This window comes from Podarcis filfolensis, assembly GCF_964270895.1.
Source record: "Podarcis filfolensis genome assembly, chromosome: 6".
Taxonomy (NCBI): domain Eukaryota; kingdom Metazoa; phylum Chordata; class Lepidosauria; order Squamata; family Lacertidae; genus Podarcis; species Podarcis filfolensis.
Genome location: NC_139609.1, coordinates 24962893 through 24990819, shown reverse-complemented (window position 1 = coordinate 24990819; position 27927 = coordinate 24962893). Strand labels below are relative to the sequence as shown.

The following is a 27927-nucleotide window of genomic DNA, read 5'->3' as shown; positions in this document are numbered from 1 at the left end:
GTTTTTTATTTTATTTTATGGGTTTAGCTGCATGGAGTTTATTCCGTGTATAAACCAGAGTAGTTTATATTGGAGTCTGATCTACCAGGGGATAAGCGTTTGCCCTGATCTGTGGTACAAGCCCAGATGAGAAGCTGAGGGGCGTTATGTTTCGGCGGAGGCCGCCCTTTCGGACAAGGGAGGGACTAGAACTTTCTGCAGCCGCCAGCTCCGCGGCGGGGCTCCCCTGTCAGGCAGCCTGGCCCACGTCCCTCCCTTCCTGCTTCCCTCTCCCCCTACGAGCCCGGCCCGCCCTCGCTCTCTCCGAGCTCAGGCAGCACCCAGAAAGCCGCCCAGTCGAGCGCAGCAAGGCAGGCAGCAGCAGCAGCAGCATAGGCAAGCCGGAGCGTTACCACCTCTGGCGCCACAAGGCGTAAGGCACACGGACACCGACCCGCCGCCATGACCCACTTCAACAAGGGCCCCTCGTACGGGCTCTCGGCCGAGGTCAAGAACAAGGTAGGGCTCGCGGGGAAGAAGATGGTGGTTATCCCAGCGCCTCCTTCGGCTTTTGTTCGTGGACCGGGAGGGACGCGCGGGCTACAAGCCCCCTTTTTTCCTGAGGGGAGAGAATGGTTTCGCTCTCCTCAGGGTCAGGGAAACAGACGCTCCCCCCCCCCCAAACGCACAACTTTTAGGGCGAAGGGGGGGGGGAGGGAGAAAAACCAAACTCCCAACTGCCTATTTCGGACGTTTTTCGTTTCCCTTGCCTGCTCCATCATCACCTCACCATGCACGGGATTAGATGGGATGGGGGGGGCGCGTGAAAGGCGAAGGTTACCTCAGCCGTGTGGTTTTAAAACCGTGTGTGTGTGTGTGTGTGTGTAATAGGGGGGAGTTCCTTTACTGTGGGGCATGAGCGAAACGAAGCCCCCACCCCAAACTCCGGCAGTGTAGGACGAGTGAGCCCCCTCCCCCTTGCTTCTCGGCAGGAGGACTGGAAGGAGCCCCCACTTTCCCCTCACCGAGACCACCATTCTTCCCCCCCCCCCCCTCAGAAGACGACGTGTGACCCCCTTGTCCTCGGATGTACGTGTGAGGTAAATCACAGGCTGGCACTCCCGGCACCGCACCCCATCTACCCCATTTTATTTTTATTTATTTATTTTTAATGGGTTAGAAACAAAGCCCTTCGCTTCCAACCGCGCATTTATCGCGAAAGAAATCGCTAGAGAGACAAAAGCGGCTGCGGGGGGGGGGCGGTGAAGCCGAAGCCCCCGTGGACCCTGAGCTCCCTTCCTTGACGGGAGAGTCTCCCGGCTTTACCCACACGCCCCGTCCCCATTTTATTTTCCTGGGGTTTTATGGGGTGGGGACACAAGACGAGAGGGAGGCTTCGCACTCCCCTCCTGCCTGTGGAGACACCGACTGTGAGGCGCCGCCACCTCCCCTCATCCCTCGCTCCTTTCGGTCGCGGGGAGAAGTGTCTGGCTTCGCCTCCCTCTTGGATGGGGAATGATGATGGCCCGCTCTCCCTCCCTTTAACTTCGCGCGCAGGCGGGGAGGGTACTATTTCTTTTCGCGTGTGGGAAAGTTTTGGGTGTAATTTTTCTTTCTTTCTTCCTCCCGCTTAAGAGGGAAGAAGGCCCAAGGGGTGTGCGCGGGAGAGAGACTTTAGAGGGAGAGAGAGCGAGAGACTTTGTTTCTTTCTCTCCCAGCTGCAGAGGCCGAGGCGAAAGCCAGCCAGCCCAGCCGCTCCTCCTTGGCAAATCACTGCGGCGGGACAAGCCCGGGTCTAATGAAGAGAAAAGCGGAGGGAGGAGGAGGGGTTGCGGGAGCGGGGGGGGGGGGGCTGGATGGCGAAACAAACAAAGAAGAACGCTGGTTTGTGGCTTCGGGACGCGCAGTTCTGCGCTCGTGACTGCGCCTTCTGACGTGCGGTGGGGGGACGGGACACACGAGTGTGCAACTGCTGCTGCTGCTCCTGCTGCCTTAAAAGATTTCCACCTCCTCGTTTCCCTAGGAGCCCGCACGCCCCGGCTTGCGGGACCCACCCAGGCTCGGGAGATGGCGGCAGCAGCAGCAGGGGGAGCGCGAGGTGATTCCAGCCTACGTGGCTCCAGTCTAGAGCTAGCGAGCGCCAGGCAGGATGGTGTGCTAAGGGGATGGCTGGTGCACGCACTCTCCCGGTCTCCCTGCCTCCCTCCCTGGGTTACTTCTTCTGATTGCCCCTTAACAAGTGTGTGGACGCAGAGCTCTCCTCTCAAAACAGGACTGGGCGGCGAGGGGGAGGAAGTTTGTACTTTTAGGTTGTTGTTTTTGTTAACCAATCCCTATAACAGCATTTAAAAGACCAGTACCAAAGACAGAGGGCAGATTGATTTCTGAAATGGAGGTCACTTTTAAAACACTGGCAGTTGTCAGATTAAAATGCCACCAAGGATGACGTTTGCTGTGAAGGTATGGACTTGTTGTTTGTGGAGAAAGGATGATTAAAACAAAATGGGAATGGGACACAGTTGCAGCTTTCTCGGAATTCTGCCTTGTTTGCCTCCGATATACAGTGTTCCCATCCACACCTCTGTTAGGCTAGTCTTTTAGCACCCCTCAGCACCTATATTTGATACTATCTCCTCACCTACACATTTCCTGTACACTCTTGTATGCAGTCATATTTTCCCAAACACAGTGATGTGCTGAGATGGGAATGGCGTTGGTTCTCAGGCTTAAAAAAAATTCCATTCCATGCTAAACAGAAGTATGAGAAAGGTAGTGAGATTCGGCAAATGCACACCAGGTTCATCATGTTAATTTACTGAACCCACTTGGTCTGGGAAACAGATGAGAAATGCCACCCCTGCCCCCCCCCTCCAGCTCAAAGTCCCGGCACATTCCAAACACATTACATCATGGGGTATTGGGGGGAGCCCAGCCAATCCGTGTGGGCGTTGTGCACAGAATGCTCATTGTCTCCACACTGCTGCACTCAAGTCCAAAGTGGTGGGGAGGAGTGGGGGAAGATACACACAAAGGAAGCTACTGCGGCTTGGGGTTTAGTTTCCATTAACTCCCCTGGGAAATAAAATATTCCAAGACTCCTCTTCATCTTGAAAATGTGTTAGTGGCACCTCATCTGTACACTAAAACAGCACTGTAATAAGGGAACATTTCATACATGGAAATAATTGAATGTAGCAGTAGCTGAATATTTCAGCTTTGAATGACTCCTATGCACTTATTTTTGTGCTCTAAGACAGTTTCACATACTTTAGCTCAATGTTTGCTCTGGTATGCATCCCAGTCCCATGTATCTTAATCTGATGCATGTTTATTTGTAAGTAACAGCCCAGTTCTATATTTTTTTCTCATAAGTCCTATTGAGTTCAGTAACTATTACTCCTAGGTAAGTGGGTATAGGACTGCAGCTTAAGTCACATTGATTTAATAGGGTTTATTAAATAGGGTTTAGAATGCAGTTTAGGATTGCATTCTAAATGTGGCGCTACAGGTTTGTGCTGAATTTTGTGATGTCATTTGGAACAGACATCAAACTTTGCAATATTGATAGATGTGAGCAGGATATATTTGAGCAATAATTTCTTGCACACTGCACTCCTTGACAGCATAAGTGGAGAAAGCAGTTCATTTTTAATATAGCCGTTCAAATGCCTGATTTATGCAGCCATAACCAGAATAGTTGTACTAAACAATTAGTGCAACTATTTCAGATTTTATTACAGTCTGAGTTACTGACTTACTGTTGTAGAATAATTTGGCTCCGTTTTATTTATTTACTTATTGGCAACCACTGGAAAGAAAACCAGGAGTTTTGTAGGGCATTTGTTACCAATGAAAGACACCTGATTCCTGATATCCAAGAAGGTGTGCTATTTTAGGTTTTTGTTAAAGAGTTTTAAAGGTTTTGAACTACAGAAATATAGCAAGTATTAGTCTATTATAAGTAAACTTATAGAAGTGTTTTCTAGAGAGGCACATAATTATTTTTCAACAGAAAAAGGCAGGTAACTAACAAAATAAATATAAAACTTTTATGGCATACGTCTCTCCCTCATCTCTTCCAGAGTGACTGGCTAAGGTGATGAAGGTTAAGAGGGCATGGACTAGGCAGGCCAGAGTCCCTTTCCTTTTCATTCAGCATATTCTGTGCTATTCTGTTACTAACTTAGTTTCTTCAGCAGGCTATTTAATTAAAACAATTCTATACAATTTTAACTACAATGCTGTTATAATTAATATCTTCTAGAATCCTGGAGCACAAGCTAGGCTCAGTAGAATTTTGGACTTCTCCCTCCTTTGTACAGCTCACCTCCAAACCTCTTCATATTAAAAAGCAGTTTGCTATATGCCATGAGGAACTGATGTTGGAGAAACATGTCCAAAGCCCCTTTGTACACACCAAACTAGTTATGGCACTCTATAAATCTATCACTAAAGTAACTTGTCAGATGCTTTGTAAAAAGAAGCTGTTCCTCCTGATAGGTGGTTTTTAATAGGGATCTTAATGGGCAGTGTGAGTACAACATTTCTATATACTCTTTTACAAGAAAGTAACTCATGACTTAGATTTAGGAAGTCCTGACAGTATGAGCTGTTCTAAACTGGAGCAGCCTGCTTAGGAAGGTGGTGAACTTTCTACAGTATTGGAATTTTTAAGGCATCTAACAGGGATATTGTAGTAGTTAATTTCCTGCATTATAAGGGGTTGGACTAAATGAACTTTGAGTGCCTTTCCAACTTTGTGGTTCTTATTTTAAAATGGAACTTATTTTTATGAAGGAGTCTTATAGTCTATGTGACATTTGCCTTTCTTTTAACTCAAACCTTCCAATGTCCAGTCTACATTTATAGTTAGTTATAACAAAGTTGCAATGACTTAACAGAAACTGTTCCTAAAAGAGCTTGTAGCTACCGGTATTTGCACAGCATTTTTAAGCTACTGCAGAACTTGATCCTGTTTAACAACTTCATGGATCCCATTTTTACAGATAAGAGACTGAGGCTGTAATCCTGTGCACACTTATCCTGGAAAGCTGTTAAAATGAAGATATTGGGATTTACTTTGGACTAAACAAACACAGCTGAGAGGCAACACATGCTTCAATTTATTTCTTATTTCTGTTTTATTTACTTCTATTTTTGGGACCTTGCAGAGCTGATGTTGGTTAAGTAATATGTCTGATCACATCACAAAGTTGTGATTCATTTAAAATATTTTTCTAATATCAAGAAACATTGATGTAGTCAAGATTTATGTGGGGTAGGGGCAGAACCAAGCTATCTGTGATGCAGTTGGTCAGTTAAGTATATTTATTTATTTACTTGATTGGGAGGGACAGCTGCCTCCCACCCCCTCTGGCTATGCCTATGCCAATAAACTTGTTTCTGCTCCCAAAGGAGGAATAAGGAAAAAGACAGAAGAGGAGATGACAAAGTATTAAACAGAAGTTTTCTTGCTTACTAGCTATAGTGGATGTGGGTGAATTTAAAGTTATAAAAGTTCTGTTTCTTTCTACTGATCATTTATTACTCCCAGAGTAAGAATTAGCTTCCTTTTTTCCATCTTACTGTTCATACTTCAATGAGGCAAGTATTCACACTTTCTTTTTTAGGCAATGTTTAATAATAATAATAATAATTTATACACAGCCCTATTACTGCAGGTCTCAGGATGGTGCACAAGATAAAATCAGAGTATAAAACCACAAAATGAAAACAACAATGCCACACTGTTTCTTCCCTATGGGTTGTCGCATTTGGTTATTCTTTATTATTTAAATATGCCTAAATTTCCCGCCACCTAGCTCCAAAATTTGTCTTAGAATCTGGTAGTAATCTTGTTCCTGAAAAATAAGGGCAATAAAGGTTTGTAGTTCATATGATAATGCTAATCTGGGGATGAGAAGAAGGTGAGAAAAGTCAAAATAAGTCCTCCTTCCCCATCCCTTGAAACAGTGCAAGATTAGAATATTCTTTGCTGCTGCCTCCCTGGGTGACAGAACCAATCATACCGACACATGCTATTTAAAAATAGACAAAAGGATTTCCTCCATAGTAGGTTTCTAAAAATTCTTGAGAAAACAGGAAAATACAGTGAAGATAAGTGGAAGTAAGGAAGGTTTTCCTTTCCAATTCTCCTTAGTAGAGAATGAAGTCCAGATATAATCAATCCCAGCCCTTCTTCAGTGACTGTTGAGCAAGCCTATATCAGAATAGTAATTTTTCCTAGCACTTGTCTTAAACTGGTGGGTTGAGACCCACTAGGGGGTCACAGCCTGATCCAAGGTTTGTTGTAACAGGAGCACTACTATCATACAAATATATGGTAAAAGATTCAGAAATGCTTCCCCAAATGCATATTTGAGTTAAACATGGGCCCTGGGTCTGAAAAGGTTGATGATAACTGGCCCTAGTATTCACACAGATTGAGTAGGACCACAGCATATATAGGATTTACTCATCTGAACTAGCTGACACAAAAGAAAAGCTCAACAGATATTGGTAATTTATGGCATAGCAACAATTTAGAAATATTAGGGAATTTACATGTTAAAGTAATAGTCAGGGCAGTGTGCAGAACTCAAAGCCAAAAATTATTTTGAAAGACCCCTGTTAACAATACAATCCTGTGTTGATTTAGGCTTGCCTAAAGCAGACCCTCCAAGTGTCACAATTTTCCAGGGATGTCCCTGATTTAGAGAAGACGTCCCAGTTTCTGATTTGATCCCAGAATGGCCCGCTTTTCCTTAGGATATCCCTATTTTCATTGGAGAAATGTTGGATGATATGCTAAGCCATTAATTTCAATGAGATTAGGCAGCCCTAGCTCTGCATAGAGTCAGGCTGCTAAGCTACTACAAATGTTTTGTTAAATAAACTGGGAGCACAAGTTAGGATTACCAGGTGTCTGACTGGCATCGGCCATTCTAATACTGAGTAGGTTATTTACTATCTGGATAACTGCTCCTTCTATATTATGGCTACAATTTGGAGAACTATAATGTGGCCTTTTCTCAAAAACAAGGCACGTAACATATAATATATGCTCTCTAAGCCCAGCAAAGGTTGGAGGTATTCGATTTACAAAACCACACTACCACATGGCAAACTGCTCTTAAAATTAAGGGAATATTGTAAAAGCAATTCAGCAAAAAGGCATGTACTAAAACAAAAGCAAAATGAGAATCTCCTTTGGGCAGTGCCCAGCACATTGTATCTGACAAGCTTTAGGCACTGGCTAGTTTTTTCTCTCTCCCACTGTTAGAGTTAAAACCTAGTCAAAAGTGTTTTGGTGTGGCCCAAAGAATAATGACCCATCACTAATCAGGAACCTTATTGGACAATAAACATCTAGGTTGCAGTCTCTTAAATTCTGTGTGATATTAATACAATGCTGTTATTAGTTCATTGAGATAGTCCTGATATTTTATTTGGTCTTTCCCACTCTGCCTAGTCTTCTAAGATCTGTTCGGTCATCTGCATTTATCATCATAATTTCCTGTATTTCCGATTTTCAAGCTCTGTGTCAGGTCTTCTGTAGCTAAAATTACATCACCCATACATAAGGAGGAGGAATCCACAGGCTCAGCTGAGCCCCGAAGTTTGCTGAAATACAAAATATCTGATAAACCAAACAATAAAATGATAAATAGATTTAAAGAAGTTAAAAATTAAAAAATTGAAAACAAACATCAATAGACCATTGTCGGCGATGTACTCTTCATTGCCTGCTTAGGTCTGGCAGAATAGGAAAGTTTTCAGCTGATGTTTAAAACGTGTCAAAGAAGGTGCCTGCTGATGATAGGGGTGACAGGTAAAGGCAGTTAAACATTTGCTAACTGCCTGCCGAAGTTCCTACCTCTGTTTTCTTCAATTACTTTCTATCCCAAGAGAGTACAAAATTCCAGCTGGACACATATGTTTAAGTACCCTGGAAGTCAACGATGAGTAATAGAGAATCAGCTCAAATTGTTATGTAGATACTTTCACAGATCTGTCTGCTAATAACTAAAGTTTTCTGCTTTGTTATAAATGGGACCAAATGCCAAATGTCAGTAAGTCAAATTATTTGTATACTGCTTTTCTGTGTACACTACTCTCAAAAGCAGTTCACAACAAAAAGTGTTCTTATGAAAACAAACAAAAGATGCAAATACATTATTACTCATATAACACATAAATATGTAATTATCCATCATTTTCCTTATAAAAGATTGCAGAACAATTTCACAATTAATACAGAATAAAAATCCCTCAAAAAACCTTGTATTTCCTTACTAACATGAAGAGAGTAAAGATACCAGACATCAAAATGCACAAAAATATGAGATGTAAGGCCACTTCTTAGATAAAATTCTACTTACAAAGTCATAGTCTTGCTTGTCAACAAGAACTGAAATAAACATTGCTATTAGTGATAGTAATAGCAATTAAGTGGAGGTGTTACAATGATTAACAAATAAATGATATCCTACCTTTTCCCTAGCAGTCCATTTCCTCTCTTTTATCACAGAAACATATTAATGAACAATTCCTGTCTTTGTCTCATGCCTGTGCATCATGCTCTGTCCAAGAGGCTGTCCTGTTTTATTTATTTGTAAAATGCTTATCCTGCCCTTCATTATGGGCCACAACATAATTAAACCAACAGCAGCAGTTTACAATATAAAATTCAATGTACACATCACCTCAGCTATAGGCAAATACAGTGAAAGGCATAGTGAAAATGAAATGTTTTCAACTAGCACCAAAAACTAGTTTATGCTAGTGTCAGTCTAACCTCAGGAGGAAGATTGTTCCACCACCAAGGGGGCTTTATTACGTGCTTCAGAAGCTTGGTGTGATGATGGTGTGGACAGGACAGTGGGAGGTGCTCCTTCAGATACCTGGGTTCTAAGCTATTTAGGGCTTTGTACATCAAAACTTGGGATGCGGGTGGCGCTGTGGGTTAAACCACAGAGCCTAGAGCTTGCCGATCAGAAGGTAAGCGGTTCAAATCCCCACGACGGGGTGAGCTCCCGTTGCTTGGTCCCTGTTCCTGCCAACCTAGCAGTTCGAAAGCACGAAGTGCAAGTAGATAAATAGGTACCACTCTGGTGGGAAGGTAAACGGTGTTTTCATGCGCTGCTCTGGTTCGCCAGAAGTGGCTTAGTCATGCTGGCCACATGACCCGGAAGATGTACGCCGGCTCCCTCGGCCAATAAAGCAAGATGAGCGCTGCAACCCGAGAGTCGTCCACGACTCGATCTAATTGTCAGGGGTCCCTTTACCTTTATCTCAAAACTATCACCTTGAATTGCATTCAGTAGCAAACAGGCCCCGGTGCAGTTCTTCAAGGACTGGTGTTACATAGTATCTCAAAGGTACACTAGCCAACACCCTCACTGCTGTATTTTTTCCTAGCTGTGGTGTACAATCCACCTGCAAGGGCAATCCCATGTAGAGTACATTAAAGTAGTCTTTACTTTACTCTAGTCAAGCTATCTCTCTTCTCCGCCCTTGCAGTGTCCAGAAGACACTGTTCATTCCCAGACCCAGGAAGCACTAATCTATAGCACTACCATTTAAGGTAATCCAACCCCTTACTGCCTCCAAACACAGATTAAGCATTTGCACATCTCCAACTGATTCCAGTGCAGAGGAGAAATAGAGCTGGGTGTGATCACTTCTAAAGGTCTAATATATGCATTAAATGATGAATTAATAATGGGGTCCCTTTGAGGGCCGGTGGTATCACCAAGTCTTGAAGGTAACTTGCAACAGTTTTCCTTCTCTCATTATTTAGACAGGTGGAATTAAGAGGTCAATCAGAGGAATGTTGTTAAATTGGAGAAGTATCACCAGTTTTTATTTATCTTGAACAAGGTTTCAGAATGTGTAGGAGATTTCTGATTAAGTCGTCTTTGCTATAAAATAACATTACTTTTCAAAATAAAAAGGCTGTACAGTATTGCTGAAAAATTGGAATAGCTCTATAATAGACACTCAGATTTCTCTTGAGTGGGTGGTTTCAAGAATGTAGCCAAGATTACACTGCACATTTAAAAACATCAGTAAATTGCAAGTATGAAGTTGTTATCTGCTGAGATTTTTCATGTTTGCTACAAAAATTTATTGTTTATGTGTTACTTCATCAGAATATTACTGAAACATTTGTTGTTATTAAAGAGAGTATACAAAGCTTGCTCAAGTGGAACTTTGATTGTGCTACTATCAATTTGTTGTACTTGGTTTTGTCCATCTCATTGTATTTGAACTGTTCTTTGTGTATGTGCAATACATATATGCCACTGCAGCAAAAAACAGAAACAATTGACAATAACATCAAAGCACAGTACAATGTTACCTTTGAATAAATTTATGGAAAGAGCAGGAACACAACATTGCATGAATGTTTTCCCCTCTCGGGTATCAGCCTCATGACGTCTGTTAAACAATTTATGTGTTCTGTTGTTTGATGTATGCGGAGGTAATTGCACATAGATATAGAGGTCTATATAGATTTTGCAGGATACTTGCTACCTTTGTAACAAGACTTTCATTTTCCCTGGAGCAAAACTTGGCACAGAGACAAAGACTTGACCAGGATATGGTGCAGACCCTCCCTGCTCTTCATGATTTGCTCTGGGATATATTACTAATTCAGATGGTATAGATATTTGGGTTTAGTGTACAGACATTTAAATAGGGACTATAAAGTATGGAAAAGAAAAACATGGAGTATAATCACTTCTTAACATTTGTTATTTATGTAAGGGCAGACCAACTTCTTAAGAATAAGCAGCTAGAGTAGAATGTAGAATACAGCAATTAATGAGTAATGAGATCTGAAACAAATCAGGTAATTTATGATACCTGTTAATACACTAATTACCTACTGCTAGACACTTAATTGCAACTGTGTGCACAACACAGTAGTTAATCTGACCCGTTTCTCCATTTTTTTTGGCTTTTGGCCTAGCAAAAACAGGGTTTAATTACAGCACTATGTTCCAACAAATTTTTGAGAAGGTCCCTGTGTACCTTACTGGGGAATAGTTTTAAGTAATGTAGTATGATGGCTAAGAAATTGAAAGGTAGATGACAAAACCAGTACGGTAATTTACACTTATTTACCTGAAAAACTTAACAGATCGGAGTGGCGTAGCAGCTGGTGGATTAGGACCTGGGAGACCAGGGTTCAAATCCCCACATGGCTATGGAGCTTGCTGGATGACTTTTTGCCTGTCACTGCCTCTCAGCCTAACCTATCTCACAGAATTGCTGTGGAGATTAAATGAAGAGGGGGAGAACCATGTTCACCACCTTGAACTGCTTGAAGTACCCTGCACCACCACCAATCTGCCCTAGAGGTTAGGGGAATTGTTTGAACACATGGGGGGGGGGCGGGAAGAGTACATTTTGTTACACAAGCAGAAATCCTTGTACAGTGGTACCTTGGTTCCCGAACAGCTTGGCTCCCAAACAAATCAGCTCCCGAACGCTGCAAACCAGGAAGTGAGTGTTCCAGTTTGCGAATGTTTTTTGGAAGCCGAACGTCGCAACGCTGCTTCCGCAGCTTCCAATTGAGTGCAGGAAGCTCCTGCAGCCAATTGGAAGCCACAGCTTGGTTTTTGAACAGTTTCGGGAGTTGAGCAGACTCCTGGAATGGATTAAGTTCAAGAACCAAGGTTCCACTGTACTGCCAGTATGTTCACATAGCACTTATTTGGATACAGCCCAATGTCTGACTTGGTATAAGGCAGCTTCCTATATTCCTGTGTTGCTCGCACAGTACATGGTACATGTCCTACTTGCTACATGTTAATTTTCAAATAGTTCTTCACTGTTACTTCATTTAAGACATTTATATACAGTGGTACCTCGGTTTACGAACTTAATCCGTTCCAGAATCCGTTCTTAAACTGAAAACATTCTTAAACCGAGGCGCTCTTTCCCTAATGAGGCCTCCCACTGCCAGTGCCCTTCCACCGTTCGGATTCCGTTCTTAGACCAAGGCAAAATTCGTAAACAGAATAGTTTGTAAACAGAGCTGTTCTTAAATTGAGGTACCCATGTACTGCTTAATTATTTGTGTTTCTAACTGATGCCCTTTGCAGACTAGTAAGGTTAGTTTATGTGCAGTTTGCAAGATCATAACATTGTACCACAACATATTTCTGCAAAAAGCAATGACCCCTTTCTGTCTTTGAAAAATATAAGATTCAGTAGCTTTTTAAAGAATCTGTAGCACTAATCAGAATAAATGTGGCTCCTATAAGGCTGAGAGCAGAAAAGGGAGAGGATTATGATCAATTCATTGCCAAAGCAGAGATTAATTTTACATGATGTACTAGGTAATGAATTACTAGAAGCCTGAGCAATATTACCTGTCTATTTTATTTATTCAGTTGAAAATTTCTATTTGTCCTTCTATCTGGTTGGTCCCAGCATAAAACAATTAAAAACAATAAAATCAAATAATAGTCTGGTGCAGAAGCACCTCACCTGTGAGTGTGAAGCCTTTAATCTACCGTAACTTCCTGGCAGGCTAGTTGCTTGCTGCTTATGAATGGGGGGAGAGGGGTGAGGAGGTCAGTGTGGTGCAGACCCACCAGCAGGAGCACCAGCTTGGCTCCACTAGTAAGTTTGCACCATGCCAACCTAATTGTTGGCTTACAAACTGTGGCTTATTGTCTGGTTTGGCATTTTGTCTGGTTTGGCATTTTGTCTGAACCAAACATCCTTTCCTAACCAAGGTCTGGGATGTACTGCTGGCTGAAAAACTTATGAAGTCAAAACGAGTGGATCAGGGAGCCAGATATAAACATTCATGGGTAAATACATGGTATTCCCTTATCTATGTTTCTAGATCATGTGAAACCTTCAGAGACAAAAAAATAACTTTGGTATTATTTGTATTTCCAAAACATTTGTGGTCTTAACCTTATTCCTAATGAGCACTGGACATTGTAATAACTGCTTCTGTACATCCTCTTCCTGAGTCAGTTTGAGTTTCCTCTGGATATGTAGCAGGATAAAGTTAATGTTTTTTGTTTTGTTGTTTTGTCTTACTATAGTGATTCTGTACAATACCTCATAGCTGTTCCTGAATTTATGCAGTCTGTACCCATACTTCTTGGAAACTTTATAAAAAGTGAATGGTTAATAAACAGCAACACCCCTTAAAATAAATTTAAATATTAATATATATAAATGTAATTATAACTGTTTTAATTGTTATGTCAGTTATTACCCTTATCACCTACCAATTTTTCCTATTAACTAATTTAAGAGCTGGCAAGAGTTTAGAAAAACAAAAGGCTTGTCTTTATATGTATAACATTAATAGGAAGTGACTTCAATTACATTTCAGCTGTAGTTATATGTCCCATGTGCCATAGGATATATTTTATTCCCCCTCCCTGACACTGCAAACTTATGAGACCTTGGCCCAATTGGCATAGGAGGTCCAACTTTAGTTGGGCCAAAAAAGGAGAATATTTGGTGCATGCTGGGGAGGTCTAGGAAATTTCTTTGATCTAAATTGCCCAAATTGGGCATTTTTTTAAAAAAAAATCCCAATGGGAAAACATTTTTCCAAATGGGAGGAAAATAATGTTTAAAAGAAAGAAAAAAGAAATGCAGAATGCATGGAAACATACCAGAGCATTTCTCCCATGCTAGCAAGAAACCCACAGGACCTTGGCTAAATAGTAGTTCATCTGACTTCAGTTCCCTACCACCACTTTAGGATTACAGCCTCAGGCACTTTTAATTTATTCTTTATTCTTGTTTATTAAATCTCACTTTCCCACATATGATTAGTTCCTATGCCCAGTGCTTTTTTCTGGGGGGGACACAGGGGTACGCATACTCCTAAACATTTTGTGAATCTAAGTTTGGCCTCATTGAGGGGCAGTATTTCAATATGAGTAGGAAAATGAGAGTACCCCTAAACATTTTTTTAAGAAAAAATAAAAGCACTGCCTATGCCAGTTCCAGCTCTGCAACTTGCAGACCTGTTTCAGGGCTCCATTTCCAGTCTTGCAACTTCTAAGCTTCTATATCTGAGCCATAGCTGTCAACTTTTCTCTTTTCTTGTGAGGAATCCTATTCAGAATAAGGGAATTTCCCTTAAAAAAAGGGAAAAGTTGACAGCTATGACCTGAGCACCTGCTCATTGTTAGAGTGAATGATTGTAAGTGCAAAGTACAGTGGTACCTCGGGTTACAGACGCTTCAGGTTACAGACTCCGTTAACCCAGAAATAGTACCTTTGGTTAAGAACTTTACTTTGGGAGGAAACAGAAGAGAGTCATCCAACTCTGCTTTCTCTCGAAGCCCAGTCCTATAAACAGGGCTGCATGTAGCCTGAGCTAAAAATAAATTCTGCACAATTTCCATGTGAAGAATAGCTAGATTGTACAGATTGAACAAATATTGTACTTCTTATATGCATAACTTATTTTGCTTTTTTTACTTATTTTTTTTTGCTTTGGTGGTAATGGAGATTGTAAACTATGCAGGTCATTGAATTCTTGCTCCCAGTTACTGGCAGGCCAATGGATTCTTGAGATTCCAGTAGAATTGCCTATATTCTTTAGTCCTATTCAGACTGTCCCAGCGTACAGTGAATACATGGAAGAGGAGTGAGTGGGACTGTTCCTTCTGGCCTCGCCTGCAGTGTTGCTCACCCTACTGGCCCAGCCCTTGAATTTAACCCATAAAGGGGAAGATATCCTCCAGTGATGCAGTGGGTCAGTGTGTCTGGCTATTAACCAGAAGGTTGGCGGTGCAAGTCTCCCCAGGAATGCTGTGGGCAGAATTTTTGCATTGCAGGGGGTTGGATTAGATGACACTTGGGGTCCCTTATAGCACTACAATCTATGATTCTAAGATCTGAAAAACAACATCTGGGCACATACAGCTGTATGTGCTTTGGTGATCCATGTTATGGGAAACCCTAACTGTGCAGGAGTAGAAACTGCTTTTAGCTCCTACATGTGTCTAGCTTTATGTACATAGTTGTTCCTTTTCAGACCTTTGGTCCAAAGTACAAAGGTCATAGATTGGTGTATGTAGAATGTGGCAATGACAGGCCAAGGAAAGTGATTTTCAAGCCCTACTTTTTTAGGTCTTCATGTGTAAAGAAAGTCTGAAACTGGCTTGTCAATCACATCTGTGCAGCCATGAGCTTTAGAAACCGTAACATTGTGAGTGGAAGATTTTTATTTTATTTTTAGGATAGGTACATAGTTTGTGAACACTTCCTATATTTTAAATAATGTAATATGCTGTAATCTTTCAGAGAATAGCAATTATGCGTTCTTTCAGAATCATACAAGTAGCCTTATGTCATGTGAACAACACACCTTATAGCACAGAAGCAATTACTACACAAGTATTGGACATGATAGAATATTAGAATCTGATGAAATTATTATTAGAGCTACAAATGACTTATTTGCCTTTACAGATGAGTACTGCAGGTCTGCCCAAAAACTACCTAGTTCAGTGATATTGTGAAGGAAATGGTGGGGTGGGGTAATACAAATACAGCATTGTCTGCATGTGTGTAGTAAATGTTTTTTTGGCATTCTTGGTAACGTGTCATGTGGCTAGTACAGGGCTATTGGAGTATAGTGAGGAAAGAAGCATTTCAAGGTACTGAGTATTTTACTCCTTGTCTCACTATGGAAATATCATGTTTCAAATGTTCAGGAAGGTTGAGAAATGAAGATTGAAAAATGATGACTTGCCAGAAACAACAAAATTGATGACATTCCTTGGTAATAAGTGGTCTGGATAGAAACATTACTCACCCTTTGTGCTCTCCAGCTCAACAGCTGAATGCCTTTCTCAGAAAGCCTCTTGTGATAACATGCTCTCTTAACTATCTCTAAATTATTAAAAAGGGTCTCAGCTCAAACACAGAAGCAACAAACTGTATATTATACACACATATTGTATTATTTATTGATTGGGCAGATGAGGCTCATCAACCTGGGAAGGTAGCCCATGTAGGAAGGAAAGCTCTAATCTGAAACCTCCACTACTTCACGAGATATCTTTGGAAGAAGAAAAGGCTAAGGAGTAAACCCTATACAAATCCAGAGTGGAGTCCCTAAGATGGTTGGATGGTGTCTTGTATGCCTCCTTCCAGCAACTCCTGCAGGCAGGCTGGTGCCAAACATATTGCTCTGCTTTCCTTTGGACCACATCAGCAAGTCCAAGGGTTGGGCTGGGGTCTTGTCATCTGAGCAGCCCAGGACCGCCATACACACTGCCCAGGCTTGCACCCCAGGGGAGGTCACTTTGGTGTTAACACAGCAGTTTGGCTTCAGCCCTGGAGGTGCACTCCATTGTCTCTTGAGACAAATGGATAACAACAACAACAACAACATTGATTTAAACCATTAGAATTAAAATTAAAAAACAATGTGTGTTCCTTCTGATTGTATGCTGTGTCAATTGTGAATATTACTGCATTTGATGAGCATTACTGTGTCTGAGATTCAATTAAAGATACCATAGATAGAACAGTGGTGTCCCCTATATCTGTGCATGTGTAGAGAGCAGGTTGTGGAAAGTTCCTTATAGGTGCCAAACAGATATTGAGTTCTGTATGTGCAGGTTGTTCTCAGCAGAAGCAGTGCATCTATGCTTCCATGTAGAAGAACCACCACATCCATAGCTCTGTTGGTTTGCTCCACCTAAGGCATGAACCCTCTATTAACAAATAAATAAATCATTAATTAAAATATTTATTGGCCCTCTTTCTCAGCAAAGCTCCCCCAAGATTGTTTTTCTTGCCCAATGACCTCAGTGAGGGGAAATTACTATACCAGTCTCAGTGCTGTTGTAGCTTCAGACCTTTGTAGGAGGCACATCAGGGGAAGGAGGCTTAGCATCCTGTGAATCCATAGCTGCTCCCAGAATGCCCCATTTTGACCCTCTGCACCAGTGGAACATTGCTGGTGGGGCATCCACACCCAGAAAAGTTTTTCTTGGTGCTCCAAGGTGTTTCCAATAGTGTAAGTGTCATCCTGTCAGTAGAGTGATGCTTCAGTGGCCTTTGGTAGGCTGTAGGGATTGTACTGTAATATTGTTGCTTTATTAAGGTGATATTGAAACAATAGCCATATTTGTTTTTATTGATGTCTCAAAACTGAATGCAAAAAGTAAACACGTTTCTTAGATGCTGTACCCATCATTTCACACGTTGCTGTGTTTCATAGCAACACCATACAAGCAGAGAGTACACTGTGTATTACTGTGAAATATTGGCTCGGCACACGGCCTACAGATTCTGAGAGACTTGGAGAACATACATATCTTACTCCTTGTTAAGCAGGAATATCAGTAAAAGAGTAAAATATTACCTCTCCTAATCCAACTTAGAATAATCAGTGTGAGGACTAGAGGGGGCAATTTTCTTTTACTATTCATCAGCAAGCAACTTTGCTTATTAACTGCCCAAAAGTATGCTAAAGAGTAACAAATCTGTGATTTGAGTTTGGTATGCTAGGTTTTTCTTTAATTTGAGGTGTATCTACATATACAACTAGAAGTGGAAAGAACAGTCTTTTTTTACCCTTATGCTGCAATCCTGTGCACACATAATTGGGAGCAAGCCCTGCTGAACTTAATGGAATTTATTTCCAAATAAACATACATTGGATTGCATTGCTAACTGCTTTCTCAGACTCAGATTTGCTCCAGATTTTCTTTCTTTCCCTCCTTGTGTCTAACATTGTACTTTTCCAAATGATAAATGAATGGGAATGGGGTAATATAATGCAAAAGTGGTTTTAAAATTTGGTATTGGAATGTATTTTTTTCTTTTTACTGTTTACTGTTGCTATAGTGCTGAACTGTTAATTTGTATGTTATGAATCAGCTGTGATGCAAGTGGACTACTAAGTGAACAGAATAACATACAAGGAAGGTCATGTAGAATTTCAGTGAATACTTGCATCAGCAGAGTTTGCTTATGAACAGAATAGACATTAGACAAGAGATTTCCAAAGAAAAAACCCTTTGGTTTATTTGAACAGCTGAAAATTATCATGAGGGTTTAGAATGATGAATACTGTAATACTTTATGCTAATTAGTGGCGCTGATTTCTGGGATAGCAATGGATCCATTTTCAGATGCTTTTATAAAATATCCTTGTCTAATCAAATATGAATTTTGCATTATTAAAATCAGGGAAAGTGTTGAATTGATCATTATTTTGTATTGCAGATTGCTTTGAAATATGATCCACAGATAGAGGAAGATCTCCGCAACTGGATTGAAGAAGTTACTGGCATGAGCATTGGAGCCAACTTTCAACTGGGTTTAAAGGATGGCATCATACTGTGCGAGTAAGCCACATCATGTTTTATTTCAGGCAGAGCTCTTTAGTTTCTAGGCCAGTAGCCAACTTTTTCAGAAATAAGATCCACATTTAATTCTAGGACACAGTGTGATTCCCCCCCCATTATTATTTTACCAGATATACCCAAAGACATACTAGGGTCCCTTGCACCCTTTGTAGAGAACTGTATCAGCACCACCCACCCCCATCACTTTACTGCAATAGCCATTGGCTGAGCCCTCCATCTCAACGAACAAGCAGGGAGGCAGGCAGGCAGGGTCTAGTTGGGTCCCCTGGGGAGAGGGGGCTTTGAGGGCTCCACACAAAAGTTGGGAGAAGTTAAAAACACCTGTTAGTAGTGAGCATGAAGACAGCAGTGACAACACTAGTCATCCTGTCACCCCTACCCCCCCATCTCAGTTTATTCTGAGGCAATTGTAATCCAAACAACTTGCCTGTCGTGCCTGTCACCGCACACAAGTAACTCTTTCCTCAAGTTGGAGCATTCTGGGGTGATTTTGCGCCCCTGGCAGGGTTCTGTTTCGCCATTCCCTGGATATGCCCATATCCTTTTTAGAATTACAATACACAAAAGAGGGCAGGGCTGCTATCTTTTAATAGGTGTATAGAACAGGTAATGTTGGAAGATGCAGCTGCCCTTGCATAAATAAATAAAAGTTGCACCTACAAAAATATTTTCTACATGACTTTTAAAAATAAAAGAACACTGTTGTCCATTATATCTGGGAACTCTTTCTCTCTGCCTTTTCTCTTCCTCTTAAAAAACAAAACACAAACAATAAATAGCACTGGTGTCACTAGTGTGTCTTCTAAGCTACACTGAAAAGGGAATAGGATAATACACCAGAACCTTCCCTGCCGAAGAGCAATTAAAATCAGCATAAGAGCCTGCTAAATCAGGCCAACTGTCCATTTAGTGGAGCATTCTGTTCTTATGGTGGCCAACCAGATGTCTGTGGAAACCTGCAAGTAGGATCCAAGCAGAATAACGCTCCCATCCTGTGGTTTCCAGTAAAATTACTAAGTGTTGCTAGGGTTGCCATATTTCAAAAAGTAAAATTCTTGACACCCACAAACTTGTTGGATCTTTTTATGGAATCCAAAGTTGTTGAGCCTATCTAATCGTGTTTCTAAGGGCCTGTTCACATGTTAAGAAAGAGATCTGCCCTTGATACAAAAAGCAGCACATGAAGCGAGAAACAACATTCTTTGTCTTCTTCCCTTACTTCATTGTGCTCAGCTGCTTCAAGCAATTTTCCACCAGCCTAGCTCAAACTCCAGAAGTGAGCCAAGGGAAAAGCTGCTTAAAGCAACAGATTGCAATGAGATAGGGCAGAAAGGGTGAATGGGTTTGCTCATTCACACTCCCCCCCCCATGAATCACTCATTTCCATTTATGAGTGTATTTAAAATGTATAGGTATTTAAAATGTAACAAATTCATCGCACAGGATGGCATGTTTTTCCTGACATTCTCATTTTCTTCCTCCCCACTCCCCAAGGAGGACATTCAGATATGTGGCTCAAGTCCCTTCTAAAGTGGCTTTACCAGCATGCCTATTATGCAAACTGCCTTCCAAATAAGCTGTATGTGCAAATAAAATATGCAGTCGTATCTTGGATCTCAAATGCCCTAGAACTCGGATGTTTTGGCTCCCAAACCCAGAAGTGAATGTTCCTGTCTATGAATGCTCTTTTGGAAGCCCAATGTCCGACGGGGCTTCCGTGGCTTCTGATTGGCTGCAGGAGCTTCCTGCAGCCAATCAGAAGCCGCAATTTGGTTTTTGAACATTTTGGAAGTCGAACAGACTTCCGGAATGGATTCCGTTCAACTTCCAAGGTACAACTATATATTGGTTTTTATCTGTGCATTAGTAGTGCTGTAATATGGAGATTAAAATTGCTGGTGGCTATGCGAAAAAAAGGCAGTTTATTTACTTGATTGGTTTTTACAGGCTTATCAACAAACTTCACCCGGGATCAGTAAAGAAAATCAATCAATCCAAACTGAACTGGCATCAGGTAAAGAAACTAATTTAAATACTGTATTCAAATAATAGTGTCTCTCTCTGAAGGAGAGAGAAAATGCATGAATGAAAGCTTAATGACAGTTATTGTCACAGTGAGGCTAACTAGGAAAACTAGAATAAAACTAGACCTGCCAGTTTGGCAGATCTGAACAAAGTAAAACAAAATTAAGGAGTTAAGAATGTGTGTGCTAACCATCAGATCTTTATCGGCCTATATTCTTTGCTGATTTCATTTATAGCTCAAAGGCAGGAAGCTGCTTCTTTAAGTGCTTAAAACAATCTTGAACCTATGAGTCCATCATCGCATTGTGTGCATAATGGCACTTTGGTACCTGGGCACCTTAGGAACCGCCTCCTTCCACCTTTCTCTCTGCACACTCCCTATCGTCATCTGGGCTCTGCTCCAAATCCTTCAGCCTCAGGAAGCAGGGCTGGTGACTGTCACCTAGGGACAGGGTATTTTATGTTGTGGCACCTACTATATTGAATGCCTTGCTGAATGATGAATGTAAGGCCCTATCATTATACTGCTTCTGGTAGCTGTTGAAGCTCTGACTCTTTAAATAAACTTTTGGTTAATTTTGTAATTTATGCTGGCCGAGTTCCATTTCACTTTTGTGCTGCTGAAATTTGTTAAAACAGACTGGGTATTATTAATGTTTGAATGTGCAATGGCATTTTTAAAAGAGATTGTTTTATTCAGTTGTTATTATTGTTTAAGCCATCTTGAGTCTCCTTTGAGAAACAGGGGGAATAGAATTAAAAAACAAAAACATGCAAGCATGAGTAAGAAAATCCTGACAGCCACTTTAAAAAGAGAAGTAGGAATGAAAGGGGGAATTTTAGAGTGGAGAACAGGTCAGGTAAAGGTTTAAGCAACCCCAGTGCGCGCCCCCACCCCAAATTGCTTGAAACCAATTACAAAGTGGCTTTCTTTATTTTAAAAAATCTTCCAAGTTTATTACATACTTTCCCATACAGTATTTAGTTCTGCCTTATGCAGTGATATCATCAAGCACTAAGACCATCATGCATTTATTTAATTTCAGCTGGAGAACATTGGGAATTTTATAAAGGCCATACAACAATATGGCATGAAACCACATGATATATTTGAAGCAAATGATCTCTTTGAAAACGGAAATATGACCCAGGTTCAGACATCACTGGTGGCACTAGCAGGTCTGGTATGTACATAATGACATATGCAGTCCAGTGCATTACATTGATCTATGTGAGTTCCATGCATTTTCATAGCTTAACTGTAATTAACCATTTTATAGCATGGTACCTTGTCATAAAGCATAGAAAGTGTTTTAGGATTCTTACAACATTTACTATCTAAAAGGATCAATACTTCAACTATGGGATGTATTAATAGGTATGCCATGAAATTCCATGGATTGAGGCTTTACTTGTCTAGCAGCTTATATTGTATTACTCTTGGTAAAACCAAATATGAAGCTTGACCTGCAGAAGTTGTGGGATGTTATCCATGCCTTCACCTCTGTTGCCAAGTAGCTCTTGAAACTGTACAATCAATGATCCATTAATTCATGGGTAGGCAAACTAAGGCCCAGGGGCTGGATCCGGCTCAGCTGCCTTCTAAATCCAGCCCACAGATGTTTTTACATGAGTAGAATGTGTCCTTTTATTTAAAATGCATCTCTGGGTTATTTGTGGGGCACAGGAATTTGTTCATATTTTTTTTCAAAATATAGTCTGGCTCACCACAAGGCTTGAGGGACAGTAAACTGGCCCCCTGCTGAAAAAGTTTACTGACCCCTGCATTAATTGGTTTAAAATTGAACGCAGAATTATTAAATCAAGGACAACCAAAAGCAAGTGATATGAATGGTATTCCTGTATAAAATGTATATTAGAAATGTTGTTATTCTATTCTCCTCCTAGGCAAAAACCAAAGGCTTTCATACTACAATCGATATTGGTGTCAAATATGCAGAAAAGCAAGCAAGAAGTTTTGATGCAGGAAAACTGAAGGCTGGACAAAGTGTGATTGGTTTGCAGGTAAGCAGAAAAGTTGAAAGTTCACTAAGGCTGCAATCCTGTACACACATACCTGGGAGCAAGACCCACTGAACTCAGTGGGGTTGCTTTCTGAATCCATGGGATTGTGCTGTAAATCAGTATACACAGGAAAACCTTTTAAGGTGTAATGGACAATTATTTATGCTTAGTAAACAGCAGGAGTGGCTTTGAGCCACAGCAATAGCCTGCTGGAAGAGGCACTTGCTGCTGCTTACTTGAAGGGGCAAAGCCCTGGCAGAGCCAATCTGGCATTTCCTCTGGTGCATCTGCATAGCTCCAACCTCGCCATCACTTTGTCCCTCCAGGTAAGCAGCAACAACATGAGGAAGCATACATGAGGAAGAATAAGGTAGGTCACAGTAGAATCGCTCTATTCTGGTCCATCATAGATCTGGTTTACCTGTTAACATGAAAAGCGTGATTAACACTGCCTCTGTTATTCCTGTGCTACTCAGTAACGTGTGAATCTTCTGTTCATGTAATCAGGTGGATTGGCACTGTAATTACACAGCTGAAGTTACACATGTTACTGGTATGGTGTAGGCATGGACATGGAGGCAATTTGTACCACACCACTCAATGTAATTTGTAGAGTAGAAGACAGCTGTGAAGATTTCAGGTTGGCTCTCTGTAACTAATCTTTGAATAACCCTCTCTGCAGTCACACATCATCTTAGTACTTTTTGTATTAGATATTTCTTTTTAGTTGAAATCTTAAGAACATAAGATGAGGGTAACAAAGTTTTATATAATGCAACATTCTGCTTCCCACAGGGACCAAATGGATACACCTCCAAGGAGCCCAAACCAGGGCATAAAGGCACCCATTCTGTTGTTCCTTTGAAGTTAATATAGTTGAGTTGACTCTATGCCTGCTTTGACACATAGATTAACACTACTCTAATAAACCCTTTGTTTTCCTTTCCTCAGAGATCTTGGATTACAACATGCCTAACAAACATTTCCCAAGGTTGTTGGTGTCAATGTGTACCATGGCTGCTCTCCCATACTATTTAGACAATATGTGATGTCTGCAACCTTCAGACAAGTTAGGGAAGTCACTAAGTAGCATGTCCCCTCTTAAAGGATCATTTCCCACGCCCTGCCCTAAGAACTTCATTCTGCAGAAGAGCTGTTAGCTCTAGGAGCAGGATGCTCCTACTGTGTATTTGAAGGTCTCCTCTCTGTTTCTCTCATCTTCTAAGGTCTGCTATCTGAAGGAAACGGACATTCCCCGGGAACCAGGAATTCCCTGCACTGAGCACACCACCACAACTTATATATGTTACATTCTTCAATACACTGGCCTAGTATAGTACATTTACTTATGGTAGTTCTCAATCAGAACTCCTTTCTTCAAGTGATCCTCATTCTCTTTATAGATGGGAACCAATAAATGTGCCAGCCAGGCAGGCATGACTGCCTATGGGACTAGGAGACATCTCTATGATCCAAAGATGCAAACTGATAAACCATTTGACCAGACAACAATAAGCCTGCAGATGGGTACTAACAAAGGGGCTAGTCAGGTAAGCAAAAGTTACTTTCATATTTAAGATATTTGTTTCTGCAGTCCTAAACTTTATCTTTCATTGTTTGGTATTTTATTTATTTTAAAATATTTCTAGACCAGCATTTTGCACTAGCTGCAGCTTCCACACCATTTTTGTGTGCATTAGAATAATGTAATCTGTAGCATTGGGCGGGGGGGGGGGAGAGAATAACCTTTTTTGATCCGTGGGCCAGATTCTTACCAGGATCCTCCCAAAGGGCCAATTATGATTGGTGGGTATAACTTTGAAAGTTGAGACTTCAGAGCATCTATGGCAGCAAGGTGCTGCTAAAAGGAAGCTTTTCTTCATTGTGGCAGCTGGTCCAATGTAATCCTCTTTGGTTCAGGTTCAGGTACATGAGTTTCTTCTAGTGAGCTCTCTCACACCTAGATCAAACTGGATGGACCCCACATATCAGCTGATGTACAAGCTCAGCCCTGTTTAGCGCTGGGTTCCAGTGCATGAGAGTTCCCTGAAACCAGCTTTCTTACACAGAGGTAAATCCTGGTTGGTCAAGATGTGCATCAGCTAATGTGTGGGAGCACAGTCTGCTTTACACATAGCACAGAAGCTGTGCAAGGGGGCTTTGCAGTTGCTGACAAACACAATTCAATGAGTACTTCCTAACTACAAACTTGCTCCTTCAAGGGGAGTGCAACCCTATTCAGAAAAGGCAATATGACCCAGTTTCTGAACTTGAGACCTGCTAACCCACAATAGATATCAACATACTGGTGACATTGTGCTTCAAATTCCTAAAGATTGCTCCTAACAGCTTCATATAGACGTTAAATAGCTTTGGGGTAAGATGTAGCCTGCAGCTCAGAATAATCAAAGAGGCTGTGAAATTCCTTACCCAGTTAATAATCACTTAGGATGCTCTTCATCCTTGCAATACACATACAAAATTGTGAAGATCCTCAGCATGCACCCATAGCTTCTTCCTCATAGTATAATGTGCTTTATTCTGATTTCTGTGATGGGATGAGAAGTCTGTTGCTTGCTGAATCTCACTTAGGAGACTTCCATGCTGAGTAGCTTAGTATCTGGAAAATGTTATGCACATGTGCATTCCTGCCATCACTCATTATTATTTTAAAAGTCCCAATGCTGTTCAAACTGCTTTAAACCCTTTGTTTTTAGGCAGGGATGCTTGCACCAGGTACAAGACGAGACATTTATGACCAGAAGCTCACATTACAACCCATGGACAACACCACTATTTCACTACAAATGGGCACCAACAAAGTGGCTTCCCAGAAAGGGATGAGCGTTTATGGGCTTGGACGGCAAGTATATGATCCAAAGTATTGTGCTGCACCAACAGAACCTGTCATTCATAATGGAAGTCAAGGAACAGGAACTAATGGGTCAGAAATCAGCGATAGCGATTATCAGGCAGAATATCCAGATGACTATCACGGCGAATACCAAGATGAATATCAGAGAGATTACCACGGTCAGTACAGTGACCAGGGCATTGATTATTAGATTTGCCTCAAAAGCTCAGTATTAGTTTATTATTTTATTCAGTAAAGAACGAAACTAGCCTTGTGGAATTGTTACCCGTCTTCTTTACACATTATGCTTCGTGTACCTAAGGAAATAATTGCCTTACATAACATTCCTTTTTCCTTTCTCTGCCCTTTCCTTCTCTAGTTGCCTTTAGTGCTGTAACAGTTGCAGTCTACAGCATAACAATAACTGCATATGAAGTAAAAAGGAATACTGTGAAAGGGGGAGTTCTCTTATACAGCCAAGTCTTTTAATAATAAAAAACTATGCATTTTTTTACAACCTTGTTCTGAAATGAGCATTTTACATACTATATCAGCCCTTTCCTTTTTTAAAAATGTTTTTATTTACAGTTCCATTATGTGGAAAACTGTAAGACTTAATTGTGGACCATGCCACAAAAACTGAGGTTGTGGCTTATTACCTGCAAGATTTCTGTCTGTTCATAAGTACTTGCTTGCTAACTTCTAAACTCACAGTAGACATAATAAATGTGCATTTGTGATTGTGTGTGTTCCATTCCAATATCTAAATTGACCAAGCTTATAGAAAAAGAGCTGTCTTGCTTAAAAAGGGAGCTTGTATAAATTCTGAGCCCACAGAAGTCTCCATGTTTTGATGGTGCGTTGACTTTTATTTCCTGTGCCATAATGTATCCATGTAGAATTGCCTTTTCTTTGAATTGTATTTATTGCCACATTTCTCATCATAAACCGATCTTGTTGTATTTTTTATAAATAAATGTTGTTTTCTTGGAGGCATGTGATAACTTGTGTTATTAAATACAAAATTCAAATTACAGAAAACATTTACAACTGTCCCTTTGTTTATAATTTATCCAAAATGTATTCTTTCCTTTTCAACAAAACAATTCACTGGAGATTGGAAATAATGCACTCATGTTGATTCTACCTTGCTGCTTATAACTTTTACTTGTAAAAGAGAGTTCATTGCCAAAAGTTTAGAATCCAGAGAGATTCAAGGCAAAATTTACTTGCAGCCAGCAGTATGCTTTTGAGACTTTAAAGAGGTGGTTTTGCTCAGAAAGGGGGAAAAGGCCTGTTATGCAGACGTTCTTTGGGAAATAAGGGCTTGTCTGAGTTGTGTGCCACATAACTTAATATGCAAACCAGTAGAGGGTCAGGCTGCATCTTGCCCTCTGCACACAAAGAAAATGACTACTCTTTTAGCAAACAGACTACTAGTAGTTGGGGATCATCATTTGATGTAATGGAACATAAGTTTATCATAAAATACTCTTGTATGTAAAAAGGAACAGTATAGAAGTAGTACAGTATAGAAATAGTACAATTACTTACCCAGATAGCGCCTATAGATATGTCTAATTTAATGAGGCTTTGTCCCTTGAAGGATGCCAAAATAAAAGGAATGCATACAGCACATATTCCCAACCTCTTGGTCTTTGTTGTTAAAGACTTGCCTTCTTGACTGATCACTGATTCTCCTTTGCACGATACAATTGTTCTTCAGGACATCAATGGTTTTGTTAATTTAGGACATGCACAATGTTTTCCATAAAGGACTGCAATGGAAGGAACCTAATCATATGAACATTACGAAAAATTCCTAGATAACATGATTCCACAATGTACTCCTTACCATAGGGGACCCTCTAACTAGCACTGCTTCTTAATCTATGACATGATTATTCACAGTTTAGATGTTATCCAGGCTGCATTGTATACAGGTGACTCCCAACTTACGCTGTGCCTACATTCCAGGGATAGGATGCAAAGCCAAAATCGAGTGTAATAAAAACACATTGGGTTCAATGGCAGGTGGGATTGCCAAAGTCTTTTCCTCAGACACCAACCCCATTTTATTTTTTTCTACAGTTTTTTTGCCAAGTGCATAAAACTGAAAGCACACGAATTAAATGCACATAAATTGTGAGTTACTTTTATATAAAAGTTGCTGAATCAATTTCATTGTGCTTTCTTAAGGGGCTTTATACCAAAAAGACAGTTTTATCATGTCGAAGTGCAAAAAACTTACAGCAGATTTGATAATTAGTATAAAACATCTTTAAATACTATTTCAATAAAACCATACATATTGATTTTTTTAGTTTTTCACAGAGTTAGAGTGAGTTGATCATCTCTTCCAGTGCAAGAGGTACAAACTGATTTAGGAGATAATTTATCTCAAAATATTGGTAACCTTCACTTTTATCTGAATTTTGCTGTTTATGCTGTGTACTTTTAGAACCATCTCAAGTTCTGGCCTATAGTTAGGAAAAATGAAAAATGCATTGGATTAGTCATAATGGTAAGACAAAGTCTGTAAAGCAACACAAAGCATATGAAGAGATAAAAAGAGAAAGATTGGCGTAGAAATAACACTTCAGATTATTCTGCTGGCATATGTGTGTCTTTTGTTTTGTCAAAAATACTCAAAGA

The 27927-nt window shown here is 40.7% G+C and overlaps 2 protein-coding genes across 12 annotated transcripts in view; one reads left to right on the top strand and one right to left on the bottom strand.

Moving 5' to 3' along the window:
• Positions 1–202: 202 nt before the first annotated feature.
• Positions 203–26264, top strand: CNN3 (calponin 3). The gene is made up of 7 exons (XM_083620727.1): positions 203–498; positions 18226–18347; positions 20316–20382; positions 21440–21577; positions 22302–22418; positions 23822–23968; positions 25136–26264. The coding sequence occupies exons 1-7, from the start codon at positions 442–444 to the stop codon at positions 25481–25483; spliced, it is 996 nt and encodes a 331-aa protein (XP_083476853.1). The 5' UTR covers positions 203–441; the 3' UTR covers positions 25484–26264.
• The window catches only part of SLC44A3 (solute carrier family 44 member 3), a 104518-nt gene continuing 102711 nt past the window's right edge, over positions 26121–27927 (bottom strand). For all 11 annotated transcript variants that reach the window (XM_083620644.1, XM_083620645.1, XM_083620637.1 and 8 more), the window contains one exon: positions 26121–27752. In XM_083620644.1, the coding sequence (XP_083476770.1) occupies positions 27741–27752 (12 nt within the window). In that variant the 3' untranslated portion in view covers positions 26121–27740. The remainder of the gene's footprint in view (positions 27753–27927) is intronic.